Source organism: Anabrus simplex, chromosome 1 (assembly GCF_040414725.1).
Source record: "Anabrus simplex isolate iqAnaSimp1 chromosome 1, ASM4041472v1, whole genome shotgun sequence".
Taxonomy (NCBI): domain Eukaryota; kingdom Metazoa; phylum Arthropoda; class Insecta; order Orthoptera; family Tettigoniidae; genus Anabrus; species Anabrus simplex.
In genome coordinates this window covers 493961994-493980747 of record NC_090265.1, presented here as the reverse complement: position 1 = coordinate 493980747, position 18754 = coordinate 493961994, and the positions used below count along the sequence as shown (strand labels likewise).

General features: G+C 35.8%; 1 protein-coding gene across 1 annotated transcript in view; it reads left to right on the top strand.

Moving 5' to 3' along the window:
- The window catches only part of LOC136857007 (dnaJ homolog subfamily C member 10), an 86969-nt gene extending 68713 nt beyond the window's left edge, over positions 1–18256 (top strand). Inside the window, exons 9-12 of the mRNA XM_067135341.2 lie at positions 4042–4178; positions 4262–4401; positions 5001–5202; positions 17161–18256. Of these exons, the coding sequence (XP_066991442.2) occupies positions 4042–4178; positions 4262–4401; positions 5001–5202; positions 17161–17379 (698 nt within the window). The 3' untranslated portion in view covers positions 17380–18256. The remainder of the gene's footprint in view (positions 1–4041; positions 4179–4261; positions 4402–5000; positions 5203–17160) is intronic.
- Positions 18257–18754: the final 498 nt, after the last annotated feature.

The window sequence follows — 18754 nt, the reverse complement described above, 5'->3', positions numbered from 1 at the left end:
AATTGTTCCTTAAATGCGCTAAACAAGTCATCATGGTGGCAAACAATGTTGAAAATAATCCGTGCCGTTGAGATGAATGCACGACCAAATTAACTTACACTAAATATTCAAAAACATTAAAATATTCCTAATTACAACACACACAACACCACATTCACACAAGGTAACACGTATACAAAATTTACAATGAATCCTGCCATTATGAATTAATTAATTATTTTTAGCATGGTCGCGTCAATAATATCCGGAGGATGAACTCACGTTTGGTAATATTCACAATCCAATTAGTGGCTAGTGATCGAACTAGTGGTATCACTTGAAATGAAATACTCTTTAAACAGCAATGGAGATCCATCTAAATTTCTGAGATTAACTTGAAGATTCTAATAGAATTCCATAATCATCACCATCACATGGGTTACAAGTCGCAAGTGTAGCGTTCGTGAGCCTTAATCACATTATTATTACTCCCTATTCATGAAATGTATGCAACGTGTGTGCCACTTTATTATAATTCAGATTGTGCTCCCAAAGACACAAGCAACAAATCATTCAATAATAAATTATTCAGTTAATATCCAGGCGCATCATGAACTGAGCACATTAAATATCACATATAAGGAATCTAAGACAATTTATAGCCCATGACCGTTTAATTATATTCTTAACCTGGTCTTCTATTTGAATTTATTATTATTTTTAGTGATTATTAGATCTATCAGTCCTTCTGAAATGTTGTGAAATTAGATGACTCGATCCTAAAGAATTACAAGTGAATTTAAGATGACACGAAATTCAACCCTATCTCACAAATATTACATAAACTCCAATCAAGGTATTTCCAATATCACACGTAAGCTAATGAAGTTTATCGTGTGGTCAGTGATTTTTAAATACGTCTAAATCCTACGTATGAGAACACATTCAAAGACAGACTACAACAGCTAATCTAATAGATTTCAAATTTGTCACACACACATAACTCAGCTACCGTGACACCTCAAGAAATGAAAATGAAAGTAACTCAGTCTACTACTAAACTAATAGGACTACGATTTAGGGGAGAAAGATCATCTAGTTGTATAAAGATGAGAAAGATATCAAACAGTTAAAATGGTACTCAAGTTTAGCTGAAGTTCGATTCCAGGTTGAGGTTCGTCATTCCGACATCTTCCTGTCACAAGTCATTAATCTCATATTTGGTCCGTATTGACGACAGTGATTACATATAATTTAAAAAATATATTTGTTTAATGTCAACCTTGTCAATACTTACAATTACCACTATTGTGGTTAAATGGTCATAAATAATTGAAAAATCGTGAACATGTTTCGCCCTTCTTAACGGGCATCATCAGCACTATGAACAGCTTTAAAAATAATAGTTACATTTAAGACTGTCTTACAATAATCAATCATATAAGATTGGAATAAAATGTGACATTAAAAGTTGTTTTTGATACCATTATTAAAAAGTTATAAGTAAATCTTATAAACAACAAGTTAAAACAATTGTAGGTCAATCTCATAATCTAGTCTAAAAAATATATATGTTAATGTTGGTAGGAAGATTGTCAAACGGCATTCGTCTGAAATTGAAATGGATCCATTTTCTTTAACATTTGGTGAAGGTCCATATTAAACTGTATTCATCAGCAAGTAGAAATTCGAAGAACAAAATGTATATAAAACAAGGGCTCTAATTAATCATGTAGTAGAAGATTAGGTCAGGGATGATCATGGTAATTCTTCTTGAGTTAAATTGGTTATGTAACCAGTCGAATAAGAATACGTTGCTAGCGAGTAGCAACAGAACAAGTTAGACACTCCACGGCATTCGATCTATCCAACATTCTAATCATTGAAAATTTACACAACAGAAGGGATACTACAATTATATTGATAAATATCTTCAATCCAGTGCATTGTCGTGAATTTACGACGTGTATTTTTAATTCAACGTATTCTTATTCGACTGGTTACATAACCAATTTAACTCAAGAAGAATTACCATGATCATCCCTGACCTAATCTTCTACTACATGATTAATTAGAGCCCTTGTTTTATATATATTTTGTTCTTCGAATTTCTACTTGCTGATGAATACAGTTTAATATGGACCTTCACCAAATATTAAAGAAAATGGATCCATTTCAATTTCAGACGAATGCCGTTTGACAATCTTCCTACCAACATTAACATATATATATTTTTAGACTAGATTATGAGATTGACCTACAATTGTTTTAACTTGTTGTTTATAAGATTTACTTATAACGTTTTAATAATGGTATCAAAAACAACTTTTAATGTCACATTTTATTCCAATCTTATATGATTGATTATTGTAAGACAGTCTTAAATGTAACTATTATTTTTAAAGTTGTTCATAGTGCTGATGATGCCCATTAAGAAGGGCGAAACATGTTCACGATTTTTCAATTATTTATGATCATTTAACCACAATAGTGGTAATTGTAAGTATTGACTAGGTTGATATTAAACAAATATTTTTTAAAAATTATATGTAACCTTCCTGTCAGTTACCTTCTCCAGCCAGAAATGCCTTACATGCTTAGCAGGTCATGGAGACACGGCAGCAGATGTCTCACGATTAAATTATGTTGCACATTGTAAAGGAAGAATCCATCTTGAAGTACACAGCGATTCACTGGGATGAGTTTCGCCACGTGCCAGTAATGTAAGCTGTAACTAATGCAACAGATATTAGAATGTGCACACACATGCTGGAATATTTGATATTCTCGTGGAGAAATAAACTTAACTTGGATCACTAATGTTGAATTTCACTCCATAAGACTTTATAGTAAAATTGCACTAGATTAGCAGTGTGGATGTCTGCTTGCATGGCTGAATTTATTTTCCACGTGGTCCCGATGAATATCGTCGCCAGCAGAGTCACAGAGTAGCGTAGACCAGAGTTGCGTGGAGTAGATTAGATCAGAGTAGAGTAGAGTTGCTTAAATCAGAGTAGAGAGATTGATTTACTGCGAACATGACGTTTTATAGTTTTCGCTCAGGGGGTGTGTTTTTCTTAGAGATGATCATTGGTTCACAGGGTCTCTTATAATTGGTCATGACTGTTTCTAGAAGCTTGCCTGCTTGCAGCACAGGTCGGCATGCGCGTTCCTCGCTTGGGGACAGTGGCTTGTCACGTGATTTACACTGCACTCATTCGAACACGGATCAATACATTGTCCTTCTGAATGACAGAAAAAAACCAGTTTGGTGTGCCCACACAACTTTCCAAATGATGAATACAACTCCCGGTGAACAATAAAACTTTTAATGTCGACCTGTCGTAAATAATCCAATGATAGCCAAATTTGAAGGGGACAATATGTATGTGACAAAACAGGTTAAGGTCTGCAGCCACTTGCAGAATTCAGACATAAATTCTCTTCCTTTAAGATTGCCGAAGGACAGAAGTGCATCATAAAGGTAGGAATCTAAATGGACATCCAGTGTTTTTGGTTGCAGCGTTCATAACGGAAAATCTAAAGAAATAATTGCAGTCAACGGCACTGTTTTGAACAACATAATCGTATGTCAATGGGTTAACAGAAATAAAATGTACTGAATTATTCTCCTATGGATGGGTTTTACTGTAGTTTCACTTACAGAGGCTTGTAGACTGAACAGCTAAAGTAATAATACCCTGTAATGGATATATACAGGATATTCTGAAAACATTTGCCTGAAAAATTGTTCACACGTTGCCAGATATCTTTTGTACTGGTTCGGCAGTCGCTACTCTGACAATTACCCATTTGCACTGAGGAACATGGAAGAAATTTAAAACATACTGTTAAGCAAGTGATTCATAAGACAGTACAATACCTCATGTGGAGGATGTGTAAATTCTAAGAAAAGGGATGTACAAACTTGCAATCCTTTTATTGTTTCTTCAGGTCCCTATTTTTCTCAAAAAGTTGTTTGGGCAAACATTTTACAAACACAATGTATGACTGTGTATATTATCTTATTGATTAATGAATTTGTTGTTTTATTGCTTTCAGTTACTAAATTAACAGATGAGAATTTTTATAAAACAGTAGGAAAGAAATCTAAGGAAAATATGTGGCTAGTGGATTACTTTGCACCTTGGTGTGGTCCCTGCCAGCAGTTAGCCCCACAGTGGAGAAAACTTGCTAAAGTGAGTATTGCTAATTATGTGTGTTACATAGCTGTCTTCTGTTCTTATTCCTTTTTCTCCTTTACTTACACTTTATTTTGTAGATGATTGACTCCCTTCCAAATGTGCATGTAGCGGAGGTGAACTGTGAAGAATATGGAGAACTATGTATGGAGCAGGGTGTCCGTTCCTATCCAACTATCAGACTCTACCCATTTGGTGGAGAAGGCTTGTCTACTTTTGCGTAAGTGACATTCTTTTGAATCATATCTGAAGACATCTTCAGATTTGCTAATATTATTTTTGTGTGAGCTTCCTTAGTGCTGATAAAATATTACTGTATCATTTGATGGGTTTTTATTTTATCACCTATTTTAAAAATTGGTGCCATTCTGACTATTTTCAATAATGAGGTATTTATCCACCAGAGATCAAAACTTTTAACATCACATTAGTAATTATCTTTTTTGTAACATTAATTTTTATTCTTAGGATAACTGATTACCATTATTTTGCTTATCTGGAGGAGATCAGATTGATTATAAAACATAAGAACCATGAATTTGGGTTCTTTTGGATGAAGCTTTGTGTAACATTAGCATAGAATCCAGTTGATCTATTGCATATATCTTCCTTTATAATGAACTCTCTACATTTTAAGCTATAATGAAAGGAAATATTAATCTTACTTGCTAAGGATAATTACCTTGTATTAAAAGTTATCTGTTCTGTAACAATAAGTGAATATGTCTTTCATTTGTGTTTCTAAACTCTGCCAAGTATTTATTTGTGCTTTGTATAGGCGTAGGACAGAATTTTAAAAGACAGTGTATTTTGTCACAGGATATACAGCAGTTTTCAGAGAGATGCTAGAACGTTGCGACAGTGGCTTTACAATTTTATACCTTCACCAGTAGAAAATCTCACACCTGAGACATTTGAAAGCAAGGTAGTTGGAAGTAAAGACACATGGTTGGTGGACTTTTATGCTCCATGGTGTGGCCACTGTGTAGCGTTTGCTCCGGAGTTCCAGCAGGTTGCTCAGGTTAGTTTTAATGTAATTTTTTCTAGTCAAAAATGTAAAAAATAAAATAAGAGCAAAAGAGAGTAATTTAATCTGTCAAGTTGTTTAATAAGGAAGAGAAGTTTTCAGACACTTGGATAGCAGATATAAAATTGATATAGTAAATCCTTGTTAATTCAAAGTCGTTGGGACACAAAAATCGGACTTCGAATTACGTGATTTCAAATTAATCACCAACGCGTAATTCCTCAATGCCAAACCTTGCGGCATCACAGTATGTTCCAAGACCCATTACTGCATGCAATTAACCTTGATTCACAGTTTAAACCTCTCAGATACCATGGGGAAAAAAATCTATTTCCGAAATGTATCCAACAAAGTGCATTTACAGTATTCAAATAATGCACTTGGTTAACTCACTGGCAAACATAAAATCAAAAGAAAGAAAAAACATGATTCAAAGACAAGAAGAAATCTGTACTAGCTCATCTGTGCAAGTGCTTTATTCATTGGATTACTGTACTGTATGTATTTTAGATGTCTTGTACTTGCATGGAAAGTACCAGATGCTGTTAAAACATCGTGGCTTATTGAACTTTCCTATGACGAGGGGAGAAAGTCTCTCGCTTCCGTCCGCATTACAACAACACTATAGTGACTATACTTGTACAATTTCATGCCATGGCACTTCTAAGACCCATTAATGCATGCAATCACCTTGATTCTCAGCTTAAACTTTTCAAATGCCATGGAAAACACTATTTCTGAAATGTATCCAACAAGGTGCATTTACATTATTCAAATAATACACTTGTATAAAACAATGGCAAACATAACCTCACGCAACGAAAGGGGAAGAAAAGATGATTCAAAGAGAAGGAGAAATTATGCTGGCTCCCCTGTGCAAAGGCTTTATCTCTTGGATTACTGTACTGTTTGCATTTTTAGATCCCTTGTACTTGCACAGGAAGTGTCCGACGCCCTTAAAACATTTTGGCTTTCAAACTTTCCTATGACGGGGGAAAGAAGTCTCTCGCTTCCATGTGCACTGCATAACAACACAGTACATTTCCCGGCTGGCAATTCTTTCTTTTAAAACCATAAGTCCGTTTGGCCTCGGCATTTAAAAAAATAAACAAAAAATGCAGTTTCATCAACATTGACAATATTGTTTGATGCATACGAATTAATTATACAAGGCATGCATTTTCGCCAACAGTTGGCATCGCCAGTGTTCGGGGATTCTACCTCTCCGCACACTGCCTGCTACGTGGTATTGTGGCATTCCTTAAAACGCCAAATACAAAATAATTAACGGTACGATTCCACTCGAACTTAGCAGATATGAAGCATACTGTAGACTCGCCGAAGTGGGTGAAAGTGCTGAAAATTACCCCTGTACGTTCCGGAAGATGCATTCTTTCATGATGCGGAGAAATTTTGAATTAAATTACTCTGTAAAGTACTATTTTTTTCAAAATGTAAAGGCAGTTTCGAATTAAAAGTCTGAACTTCGGTAACAGGGCTGACTTTGTTCTTCGAATTACGAATTATCAATATTTCAAATTAAACAATTTAATTAACATACAAAACTGTACCTCATGTTTCCGGGAATGAGAGCTGCTTTAAATTAGGCGAGATTTTGAATTATCGACGTTCTACTGTATTTTGTCTGTAGTGAAGATACGTCAGCCAGCAGTTCATGGTTATTAATTCATAGGTACACCAAATAATATTGTGGATGACAGTGTAAGATGTTTAAATAAACTTTTTGTGTACAGGGAGGCAAGGCTAAATACAATCCTGTGTGAATTAATCTGAACATGATAATAACATACACATTTTATATTTTTTTGCTCTTATTCACCTAAATACCTTTAATCTTTGTTCATGGCTAATATTTCTTACTTTCTGTTTTATAAACTGCATTTCATGATTTGGCATATATTTCATAAGCTTTGAGAACGTATTTTTAAGTTCATCATCGTGAAACCACACTGTAACTGGAGACTCTCTGCATATTTTTATGGAACAATTAAAGTTTTGTTGGTCTCCTTATGCAAATATCCCACATGTTTTATATTGGATTAATGTCAGGGGTGTACCCTGGGCATTATTAGACACTTTTAAGACATTGTTCTCACTGAAGAATGTATTTCAGTCGCGCGTAGTTGAAATCTCATCCAGCTGCGGGGTAGAAAGCTCTTTAAATGGCTGCGACGCTGAGGGGTTAAGGGAGGGATGGCGGCATTAAAAAGGATGTTTGTTTTTTCTGTGATCTTGTTCAGATTAAAATTTGGATTGGTATACTGATCCATATTGATATAGAATTCTTCCAATATATTGAGCAGAGGGCCCTTGGAATTTATGCTTAAAATTTCCATGTCATTTTTGATATTAGAAAATTTGTTTATAATATTCTATATGTTTTCCTATGGATGAAAAATGGTTGTGTTTTATAGTGTTGACATGTTCATTGTATCGGATAAAAAAGCTCCTGCCAGTACGCCCAATATAGCTGGCCTCGCAGCATTTCATTAGGTATACTCCTGAAAGACTGTACTTGTTATTTTCGTTGACGGATTTAGTGTTGTGCAGGATAGTGGCGTTATTGGGTGAGGTTTTCTAGGCTATTCTAAATTGCATCTTTTAAAGTTGTTAGGTACGGTGTGAATATTGGCGTTTAAAAAAATGAAAATCACGCTAGTGTGCCTCTTCAGTGACGTCTAGGCTATCTGTGACAGCTGTTTGGCGAAACTGTGGAGGATCAAACCAGCCTTCGGGCTGAATACTCAACATACACATATCATGCTATAGTAGGCTGCTTTTTTGTGGGCGTTGGGATGAGTGGAGTCTTGCTTTATTGTATTAGATGTTTGAGTAGGTTTCCTGTATAATTTATATGTTAGGTGATCATGCTGGGTGACAGATATGTCTAGGTAATTTAAAGTGTGATCTCTTTCGGTCTCCATTGCAAATTTTATGTATTGTTCTAGTATGTTAATCTCATCTGTGAATCTACAGTCTAAAAAAACGAAAATGTCGTCCACAAACCTACACCAAAAGTCAATATTCTCAATTTTACTGATCTCAGAATGTTCTAGAGCAGGGGTTTCCAATTTGTAAGGGCTCGAAGGCCATATTGGAAACCTTAGTCATGTTCGCGGGCCGCACTGAAATAAAGGTTTGATAATTTTAATTACTTAGGTAAAACATTATTTTACAATTGCATAAAAGAGTGAAATTTGGAGCTCAGGTCGTTGAGGTGCTGGCCTTCTGAAGCCAGGTTGGCAGGTTCGATTTAATGTCGTTCCGAAGATATTCAAATACGTTAGTGTCATGTCGGTAGTTTGACTGGCACGTAAAAGAACTCCAACAGACAAAATTCCGGCATTCAGCATCTCCGAGTACCATAAGAAGTAGTTATTAGGACGTAAAAACCAATCATTATAATCTGAAATTTGGATTTTAAAGTTTTAAAATGAAAAATAATCTATTCATATCAAATGAATATTTAAAAAGGGGAAATAGTATTAAAGAATGAATTAGTTTGGTCTCAGGTCTATAACGGATATAAAAATTAATACATTTTTGAACGACCTTTAAAATATTGTTTTGTAACTATTCTTCACATTATTTATTAAAAGGCTCTCACGGGCCGCATTATATGGCGTCATGGGCCGCCATTTGGGAACCCCGTTTCAAGATGGTCTATATAAATCTCAGCTAATATTCCCGCGGCCAGTAACTTCATAGGAAGGCCCTGTTGTTTATAAATAGTGTCATGGAATCTGAAATAACTGTTATTGAGAACAAATTCTAGCCGATTTACAAATTCTTCTATTTCTAGAATGCTTAGGCCACTATTAGTTTTCTTGTTTTTTGTATGGGTATATTGGAATACATATTAATGATATTGTATGATACTAAGCTGTGGTGTATCTCAGTTTTAAATTCTTTTGTGATTTTGCAAAATTCTATTGAGTTTCTTACTGCTTTCTTAGCTAAAAATATGTAATACTTCTTAAGGAATGTTTGAATAAAGTGTGATATTTTATATGTTGGATTTGATATAAAATTTATGATGGGCCTCATAGGAACATTTTCCTTGAGAATTTTAGAATATGCTTTAGCTGTCAGTAGTCTAGGATCATTATGGTCAATTTTGAGATTTCTTGTCGTTTAAAAGGAAATGGATGTTTTTTTAGTAATGTTTTAAGATTTTTCTGGATATTGGTGGTTGTATCTTTTTGTTTAATTGAAATGTGTTGTCGAGGAAGCATTGTTTGGTTTTAGTTATGTACTCATTTTTGTCAAGAATGACGGTGGTATTACCTTTATCTGTCTTCGTTACTAATAAGTTGTTATCCTTAATTTTGTCTTTAAGTTTCTTAAGTTGTATGCCCCCAACGGCAATTTTGTTGTTGTTGTTGTTGTTGCTGTTCTTGTTGAGCTTGTGACAATCTTTTTTTATGATTTTGTATCTAATTTTGTTGCATAGAATGCAAAGAACTTTGTTTAGAGCGTTTTCGGTTTCTGCAATATGGTGGACCGAGCTAGATAGCTGCAGTCACTTAAGTGCGGCCAGTGTCCAGTATTCAGGAGATAGTGGGTTCGAGCCCCATTGTCGGCAGCCCTAAAGATGGTTTTCCGTGGTTTCCCGTTTTCACACCAGGCAAATGCTGGGGCTGTACCTTAATTAAGGCCACAGCCGCTTCCTTCCCAGTTCTAGCCCTTTCCTGTCCCATCGTCACCATAAGACCTATCTGTGTCGGTGTGATGTAAAGAAAAAATAGCAATATGGTGGTAACATTTTGGAAGATTGAGGTGTTTTCCCAATTGTGTTTTGGCCCTTTGCTCAATATATTGGTTTCTATTTCATTAAAATTTATGTCTGTTAAGATTTTAATGGGGTGGGTGGAATGTGTGCTTGCTGTCTTCATTTGGTTTAGGGCCGGTTCTACCACCTACTGGTAAAGTAGCACGTAATTTGCCCTCTGCGTAAAAGGATGTTTCCGTTTGACCACACCCAGGTAGCGCTATCGGCAGCATAAATCGTCGTTACCCAGCGCGTAATTTATCGGCCACTTCGAGGGCCCGATAAGACTTTACCTTACCAATATAAATGGGCAAGTTTTGAGAGCTGAACATTATTAGCTGTATTTCTGGTGGCATACAACTCAAATTAGCTTAGTATACTGAAAAAAGCATTATACCGTAACAGTGATCGATATTGTATTGCAGGATTTTGAACATTAATGCTTCCTTTGAGTTGCAACGGTCACACCAGCCTCTCGCATTGATAGTGTAGGGAACACATTTTATACGTCAAACTTTCACAAAGAAACTCTAAAAGGATATAAAATCAAAACCTATTTGGAAATAATTTCAAATGGGATTTAATTTTATACTTTTTCAGTTTTCAGACACCAAGTATAAGTTAGTGTATGTATCCCAATTACTTAAGCTCTCTCGTAGCGTAATGGCTAATGCGGTCGGTTCGTAATACGAGGTTTGCAGGTTCGAGTCTTCAATATGACAAATCTTTTTTATTTTCATTATTAGCGTTGTATTAATCTGTATGCCTCTTTACATACGTTCTTTTGTTAATAATATATTTCATTGAAATGTTTTAATCACAATATCATGTCTACTAGGAAAATGCTTTATATGTGTGCTACTTATAGAAAGTGATGTTACGATGAGCAGGTAGCCCAGGTAGCAGATTCCCTATCAGTTGTTTACATAGTCTTCTTGTAAATGATTTCGAAGAAATTGGAAACTACTCCATTCCCGAATTCCTCTTCCTATGATGGATATTTACCCCGATTAGTTCTTTAACAGTACGGTATCTTCCAACTTTATCTTCATAAACATTAGAATGAAATGCATTATAAATAAATGGAAGCATGTGGAACTAAACGAGGTCACAGAGCTAGTTGCAAATAGAGCATCGTGGAGATACTTAATCAATTCACAGAAGCCTGCAGATAGAATGCTCAAAGGCAGTAAGTCCGTAAGGAACATGTTTTTGTATATACGTATATGGAAGCACGTGAAAAAGAGTTAAGAACAACGGCAGGAAACGAACCTATTTTTTAAAATGTAAATTAGAAAGACGATGAAAACCTGCGTACCTTCTATTACGGAGCGAGCAACTTGATCAATCTACTACGAGAATACTTTCCAAAAACGCTGCCTTACAGGACAGGTTATAACTGGTGTAAGAAAATGTAATCTCGAGATTTTAATCCCAATTAGGTATTGATTTTGAAGCTCATAGATTAAAATCACTAAAGCTTGACATAAATCGTTGTCCATAACTCTTAAGACTCCCCTTATTAGGCTTTTTGATGATAATCAACAGATGCAAGCACAGGAAAATAAGAGAATCGAAATGAGCTTCATACATCTGACGATAGATAGCACCACACTCGAAAGCGAGAAGTCGCTGAAAATCAGTCTAGCCAACTCCGTATATCAGTGTCTAGCTCCGGGTACCTACTCAGCACTTGCACGGAGGTGGTTGCGTGCAAGGCAAAGTACTAGCTGATTTACACCCCCAGGTACAGTAGTTACCTTCTGGGCAGCTGCCAGCCACTTTACCAGCAGATGGTAGAACCGGCCCTTAATGGGGGTATTTCTGTTGGGGACACTATCTTGTGTATGTTAGGTTTATGAATGTCTCAGTGCATTTAACTTTGTCTAATGTGTTCTGTTTACGAATTGCTAAATTTATTAGTCTATCTTGAGTAACTTGTTGAAAATTGTCCCAATAGTTTCGGCGTAAATCATGGGATGCTTTAAGATGTGTTTTGTATAGTTTTGTGTTAAGAAATTGTTTTTTCCTATTGAGGAATTTTATCTTGTCACTTAACCATATTTTGCTGGTCTTTATCTGTGTGTTACTTGTTTGAGTAGTGTTCCTGTGTCTTTCGTTATGTCCTTTGAGAAAATTTGGTGTTAGATAATTCAATAGGCATTCTCTTAGAAAAGCAATGTTTTTGATTATATTCGTTATTTTAATCCTTAGGTTCTGATAACTGTAAGCAGTGCATTTTGCCTGATTGGCTGGAATATTATAATCTATTAGCTTCATTATCCATGTTGATGATTCTAATAATCTAATATTGAACTTTAAAATATGTTCCATAGTCATTCTTTAACAGTAAAACTCTTCTCTTTCTACCACCTGGATCATCTGACACAGTCCAACAGAACGCAATTATGATGAGGGGAACATTTGCACCTTAGTTAATGTGACATCAAACCCATCAACTTGACCCTGAGCTAAGCTTAAGAAGATTTTAAATTTATTGTTCATAACACGCGACTCGCGCCTATCACATAGCACAAGCTTATCAACGTACATCATTATTCATTGCCAAATCTCCTACTGATGCAGATTTTATAAAATACAGTACCATGTAACTCAGCATTAAGATGTTTTTAATTTAAAGTAAATATGTCAACATTATAACAATGGATTGAATGAATGAGTATATGTGTGAACATCAAGAACAGGGTCTTAACAAACTGGTGAACATATTAGACTTTCAAAGCTACTCTTTTAAGCATATTTTATTATCACAACACATCATTGTATTTTAGCATTAGTCATTCGTAATTAGTATAAGTAATGTTTTATTAACTCAACATGATGTATCCACAAAGACACGCACAAAATGCTGTCAACTTTCATACACAGATTTATTCACAATTATTTACAAATTAAATATGTTGTATGTCCGTCGCTCCCTTCTCGATCCGCCAGCCAGCTACACGCGTGCCAGTGTGTTATTCTTCGAGCCTCGACGCGCAGCCCTCAGTGCGCGTGCCTGGAACGTCGTGTGTGCTATAAAAAGGAGCTCCTAGCCTGTCCAGACGTCCACTGACCCCGGTGTCCAGCTCCAGAATACACCCTACGTCGAGCACGGAGGCTACTCCTCTTGAAAATGTGCTTCGGCCAGGTGGACTGAATTTCTGGCAGTAAGAGGTCTCACCTCGGGTCACCGCTCCTCTTGCCTGTTTCGCTGTCCATGCCCAGTCTTACCATTATATGCCACTATCATTCCCTAGCTAATACAAGCTCCCATTATCAACTTAGTTTCGCTAAGTAGGAACTCTTCAGTCATTGAACTTACGTTAATGAACTCAGACACTTCAACAAGGAAGGACTCTCTGAGATATTTACGTCAGTGCTTCTGATAGTTTTCGACTATCAAGAACTTTTCATGTCACAAGGACTATCTTTCCGAAATAGTAGTGAACGTGAATACTCCAACGTGTATATAGTGTACAAAGACAGACTCTTTCTCCAAATTCATAGTTCAATTTGCTTCGAGATAACTTTCAGTTTTGTTAGTGTAAATATTGTAATTTTACATGTGAAGCAAATAAAGAAGTTGTGTTTTTTGTAAACCCAACCTTGTTTACAACAAAATACACATAACCTTAATCACTGCTGTCGCAAACAAAACACTTCACTCCGAAAACATCAACAAACCACCATTTTAACAACTGCCTATCACTAAGCACATGCCACATGGAGATTACAAGCTTAAAACAATTGACTGCTGACTGTTTACAAACATGTCGTCCACGAGGTCACAACTACAACTCCTGTTAAACTATAACTTGAACTAAGCAATAACTCATCTCTACCATCAAGATCACCTCCTTATATAGGTGCCTGGCCAGGCTTCTAGAAAGATAGTTACAAAATACTGTCTCGTAAGTTCTAGAATGCTTAATACATACTTATAATGTACAGAATATTCTCCATAGTTCTTGTCTACCTGGTGCCATTCTGGATGTTAGTGTGTTTCACAGTACTGTAGTGGATTACAAAGGATATATACAGGTTCTTACATTAACTAAACTCATGTAAATGTCTTTAATAATAATAATAATAATAATAATAATAATAATAATAATAATAATAATAATAATTCGAGCTCGATACTTGCATTATTTACCCATGGGTGAGAGAATATTGTTTTCAAGTTATATCAGTTTATCACACTTGCGTCAAGCATTAAGACATTTTTAATTTAAAATAAGTGTGTCAACATTGCAGCACTAGTTTGAATGAATGAGTCCAGTATATGAGTGAACATCAAGATTAGTGTCAGAACGAACTGGTGAACATTATAGACTTTCAAAACTACTCTTTCAAGCATATTTTATTATCACAACACATCATTTTAATTCAACATTAGTCATTCATAATTAAGATAAGTAATGTTATATCAGTTGTTTTTATTAACAAGGGGAGGTCACATTGTCAGCATCACCGTTTTTGTTCAAACTTTGTAGGTTGGTAGTACTACATCACAAAAACACACTGGCAAAGTAGTAGCACGCAACTCTCAAACTTTTTCGGAAAAAAAAAAAAGCAACTTTGAAAATGTTGAAAAAAGTTTAGAGAGGTTTAGCATGCCAGGTGCCATCCAGCAAGACACTTTGGCGTGGTGATCGAGTGGTTAAGGTTCTCCACTTCAGTTATGAAGATGGCAAGTTCGAGTCATGCTGCTACCAGCTTTTTACCCCCCGCCCTTTTCCCCCCTTTTTCATCTATTAAAAATGTATTTTCTTCTATTACTGTCAAAATAGATTTAAACATTTTCTTTCCCAGTAATTCGGCCTCTTCTTTAATCTCTACAGAGTCACCGGGATCCAGTAAGCGATTTATGTAAAGAAGGTGCTCGACGTAAGCCATGGCCCTTTCCAACTGTTTATTTATTGCTTGCTCTTCCGGGAACTCGTTTGCACTTTGCGTAGCTTCACATTCAAAAACACTTTCATTCAAACATATTTCAACATGCGAGATCTCCATGCCGATTGAACTTACGATGAGTACATCTGGTTACATCGCATACAACCATTACACGACACAATGCGGTCAGACAGTGACTAACTGTTGCTCTCATTCGCAACATGAAGAAAAAGGGGATCAGGAAATGTCAGGAAAAAAAACTTGAGGGCATGACTCGAACTTGCCATCTTCATAACTGAAGTGGAGAACCATAACCACTCGACCACCGCGCCACAGTCTCTCACTTGATGGTACCTGGCATGCTAAAGGTCTTGTAATTTTTCCTCAAAATTTTCAAAATAGCTTTTTTTCAGAAATTTTTGAGAGTTGTGCGCTACTGCTTCGCCAGTATGTTTTTGTGATGTAATATTACCAACCTACAAAGTTTGAACAAAATTGGTGATGCGGACATCGTGACCTCCCCTTGTAAGACGAAGGTTCTTCAGCAGCTGAAGATGACCCACAAATAGGGTCGAAACCGGTACTGTTCTGCAAAAATATTTTAAGTACCTTGTAAGAAATAAATGTATTTATTAGGTGGAAAGTTCCTATCTTTATATTTGCGAGGTTTACTGTATCACAGAAACTTATAAAGCTTGCACCTTACCTTTGTGTATTAATAAGTTACACATTATTCTACTTTTTGAAGGATGATGGTATGTGTACCCAATTAGATAACATTGTTGATGATATATATTAAAATTAGCTTTTGAGAATTCATGTAACTTGGGTAATGTATATATACACACATTAAAAAATAATATAGACCACTGGGCGTTAATGGGTTAAGACTGTTCAAATAACCTTCCCAAAATCATATTCTTCCTTCTTAGACTTTCTAAAATCCAGCCCAGAATTCTAATAATGTAACCTTAACTCAAAGCATTACATAAAATTTTGTATATTTAGCAGTGTGTTCATTGGAACAGACAATTTCCAGCTCCTCAGCCGTTCCTGAAAATAATTTAAAAATCTACTGTATCTTTTCTGCTTGAAGATACTGATATTCAGCCCCTTTATAATGTGAAAGTCCAGATCCATGGTTGACTGTTCAGTGCCTTGGCCTTTGGGCCTTGTGTTTGTGAGACTTCAGTCATGAACAGTTACCTTTGGCTCACGGGGTTGGTGTTTGTGTTGTCCCATCAAGCAGTACATTTCTTGTCACGGAGAACCATTGATAATTTCCTCCATCAGCACACTTAAGCTGTACCTTGTAGTGATTGGAGAAGGTAAGAAGGCAGCCAATCTTAACAGCTTTGTCCTTAAATAACATGTTTGATTCTGGCTGAGGTCGGTGATATTTAAGGGTGTTTAAATGTGGCTCCATGCCAGCGGTTTCTTACATGTTAAATAAATCCTGTAGGACAAAATTCTAACAAGCTGGCATTTCACAAGACTATTAACAGTTATAACACACATTAAATGAAGGCAGAGATAATGTCAATTCAGTGTTATATTCATCCCACGTGGATCTCGGTAAATAGTTTATTACTGTACCAAGCTAGTGGCTTGAATGGTATAGCGCACTGACTAGGTGGTAGGTTTGATCCCAGCTGAGTCTGGTGATTTTTGAAAGTGCTTAAATATGCCAACCTTGTGGTGATAGATATAATCTTCTATCACTTTTTTCCAGATCCTGGTGGGGTCTTGGGTGTGAACTATATCGCACATGTGGACCTCCCTTATTTTACAGCCGGATGTCATCTTGACACCAATCCTCTGGGAACAGATGTATTTACTAGTGCATTTTTTATATATGTGTGTGTGAGTGAAAAGACAAACACTAACACTCAGTTCCCGAGTTAGACAAATTGATCCGTCACAGCTGAAGTCCCTGATGTGGCTGCAAATTGTGAAACCATAATAATCTGAAATGAAGCTGTGACTCTGGCCCTTCACGTAAGGATCTTGTCTTATATTGGGAGGTAGGCCTATATCACACATAAAAGTACTGTGGGACAGAATTTCTGGGATCTCAGCATCTCCAAAAACTGTAAAGGTGGGACATGAAACTAATACAGTAACATTATAGCTTATCATTCATCTTATCAAAGATTCTTTGGAATTACAGTATATGCTTTTTGTTGTTTAAGTGTATTTGGTTTCACCTGGAGTAGTTTTCATGTATAAGACTGATCCTGTATTATTTGTTTCTCTTTCAGAAACTGGAAGGTCGAGCAAAATCAGGAAAAGTTGACTGTGATGCAAATAGGGCTTTGTGTCAGAGAGCTGGTGTATCTGCTTACCCAACAGTCATGCTGTATCATAACACCCGTTCATATAGAGGCGAAGAAATTGAAAGCCAGTCTGGAGATTATATAATCTCCTATGTAGAACGTGTTATGAAGAAGAGCCATCATTCATCACATGACGAGTTTTAATGTTGCATAGTCTAGATGTTAAAAAAAGTGATGAGGCACTGTTTATTGTGCATATCAGCCTGTGATAGACTCACTGGGTTAGCAGTATGGGCATCTCAAGCCAGTGAGTGAATTCTTCCTTGTTCACAAGCCTTCCACAACTTAATGTAGGAAGTTACTTGTATATTTGCTCTTGTTCTAGTACAGTTTTATTTCTTGAATTCATTGAGTTGAAAATGCTAGGTTCACTCAGGACTTGAAATGTGATCTCTCAGTATATAGCTACACCAGTGAAGTAAATGAATGAACCTACATTTTTAGCTCAGTTATGTAAATATTTTTGTTAAATAGCTTTCAGAAAGCTGTTACAGAGCAGACAAAGCAGATAAAAGACGTTATAGTAGAGCTGGAAAAAGATGCATGAAAGGTAACTTTTAATTTTTTATGACTGACAGGTGAATACAGGCATTTCTTGAAAGAATGATCTGCTGTAGATTTTTACATAAATGACAATGGTGGAGTAGCTGTAGTAGAAGTAAATAGTTGCAAATCTGTTCTCTGTCATTATATGCAGCTGCCCTTGCTATATGCTGGCAATTTATGCTGGACAAGCATGACTAATTAATTTAATCTAAACCAGACATCCCTGGTGATTCATTGGTATAATCTGCTGAAGGAATGGAGATCTGAAAGTTGTTATATGGTGAGAGGTAAAATTCATGCAAATACTCAAGTCGGTGAGCAGTGGATGAACCGGGAGTGGTTGACACTTGCAAGTACATTATTTATGGGATTACATTTGTGACGTCATGCACTTGCTTGCCAAGTAGTTGACAGGTAAAGGAGTTCAATACGCCAGAGAAGTTCATAAGTACAGTCGTGGTCCAATGACAATCTGAAAGCTAAGATATGAATTTTCAGAAAAAGTATTCACAAAATCTACTGGAGATATCATCCATAAAAAATGAATTATTTTAAAAATTTCAAATCCATATTTTTTAAGTTCCATTGCAATTTTATTTAAAATTTGGAATTTAGTAGATAATACATGTTCAAAAACCACTATGTATTAGTATATCTATATATAATTACATTCAGAGATACTGTATGTAGTATTTATAAGAATTACATTTTTCATACCAAAATTTAGGATATAACGATCTCTACTACCTGGAAAAATCCTGTGATAAAAAATTCCATTCACAGTTTTATCGCATAACTCGGATACATATTGCATCGAAGTTTTGTTAAAATGGAATGTTACAGGAGATTACAAGAGAATATGCAAAACAAGAAATTTGGAAGAAAGTAAAACAAAGTTAGATATAATTTCCCCTGTGGAATCGTTACATAGAAGTTTCCAGAACCATATGTTTTTACCAAAAAGAGCAAAATA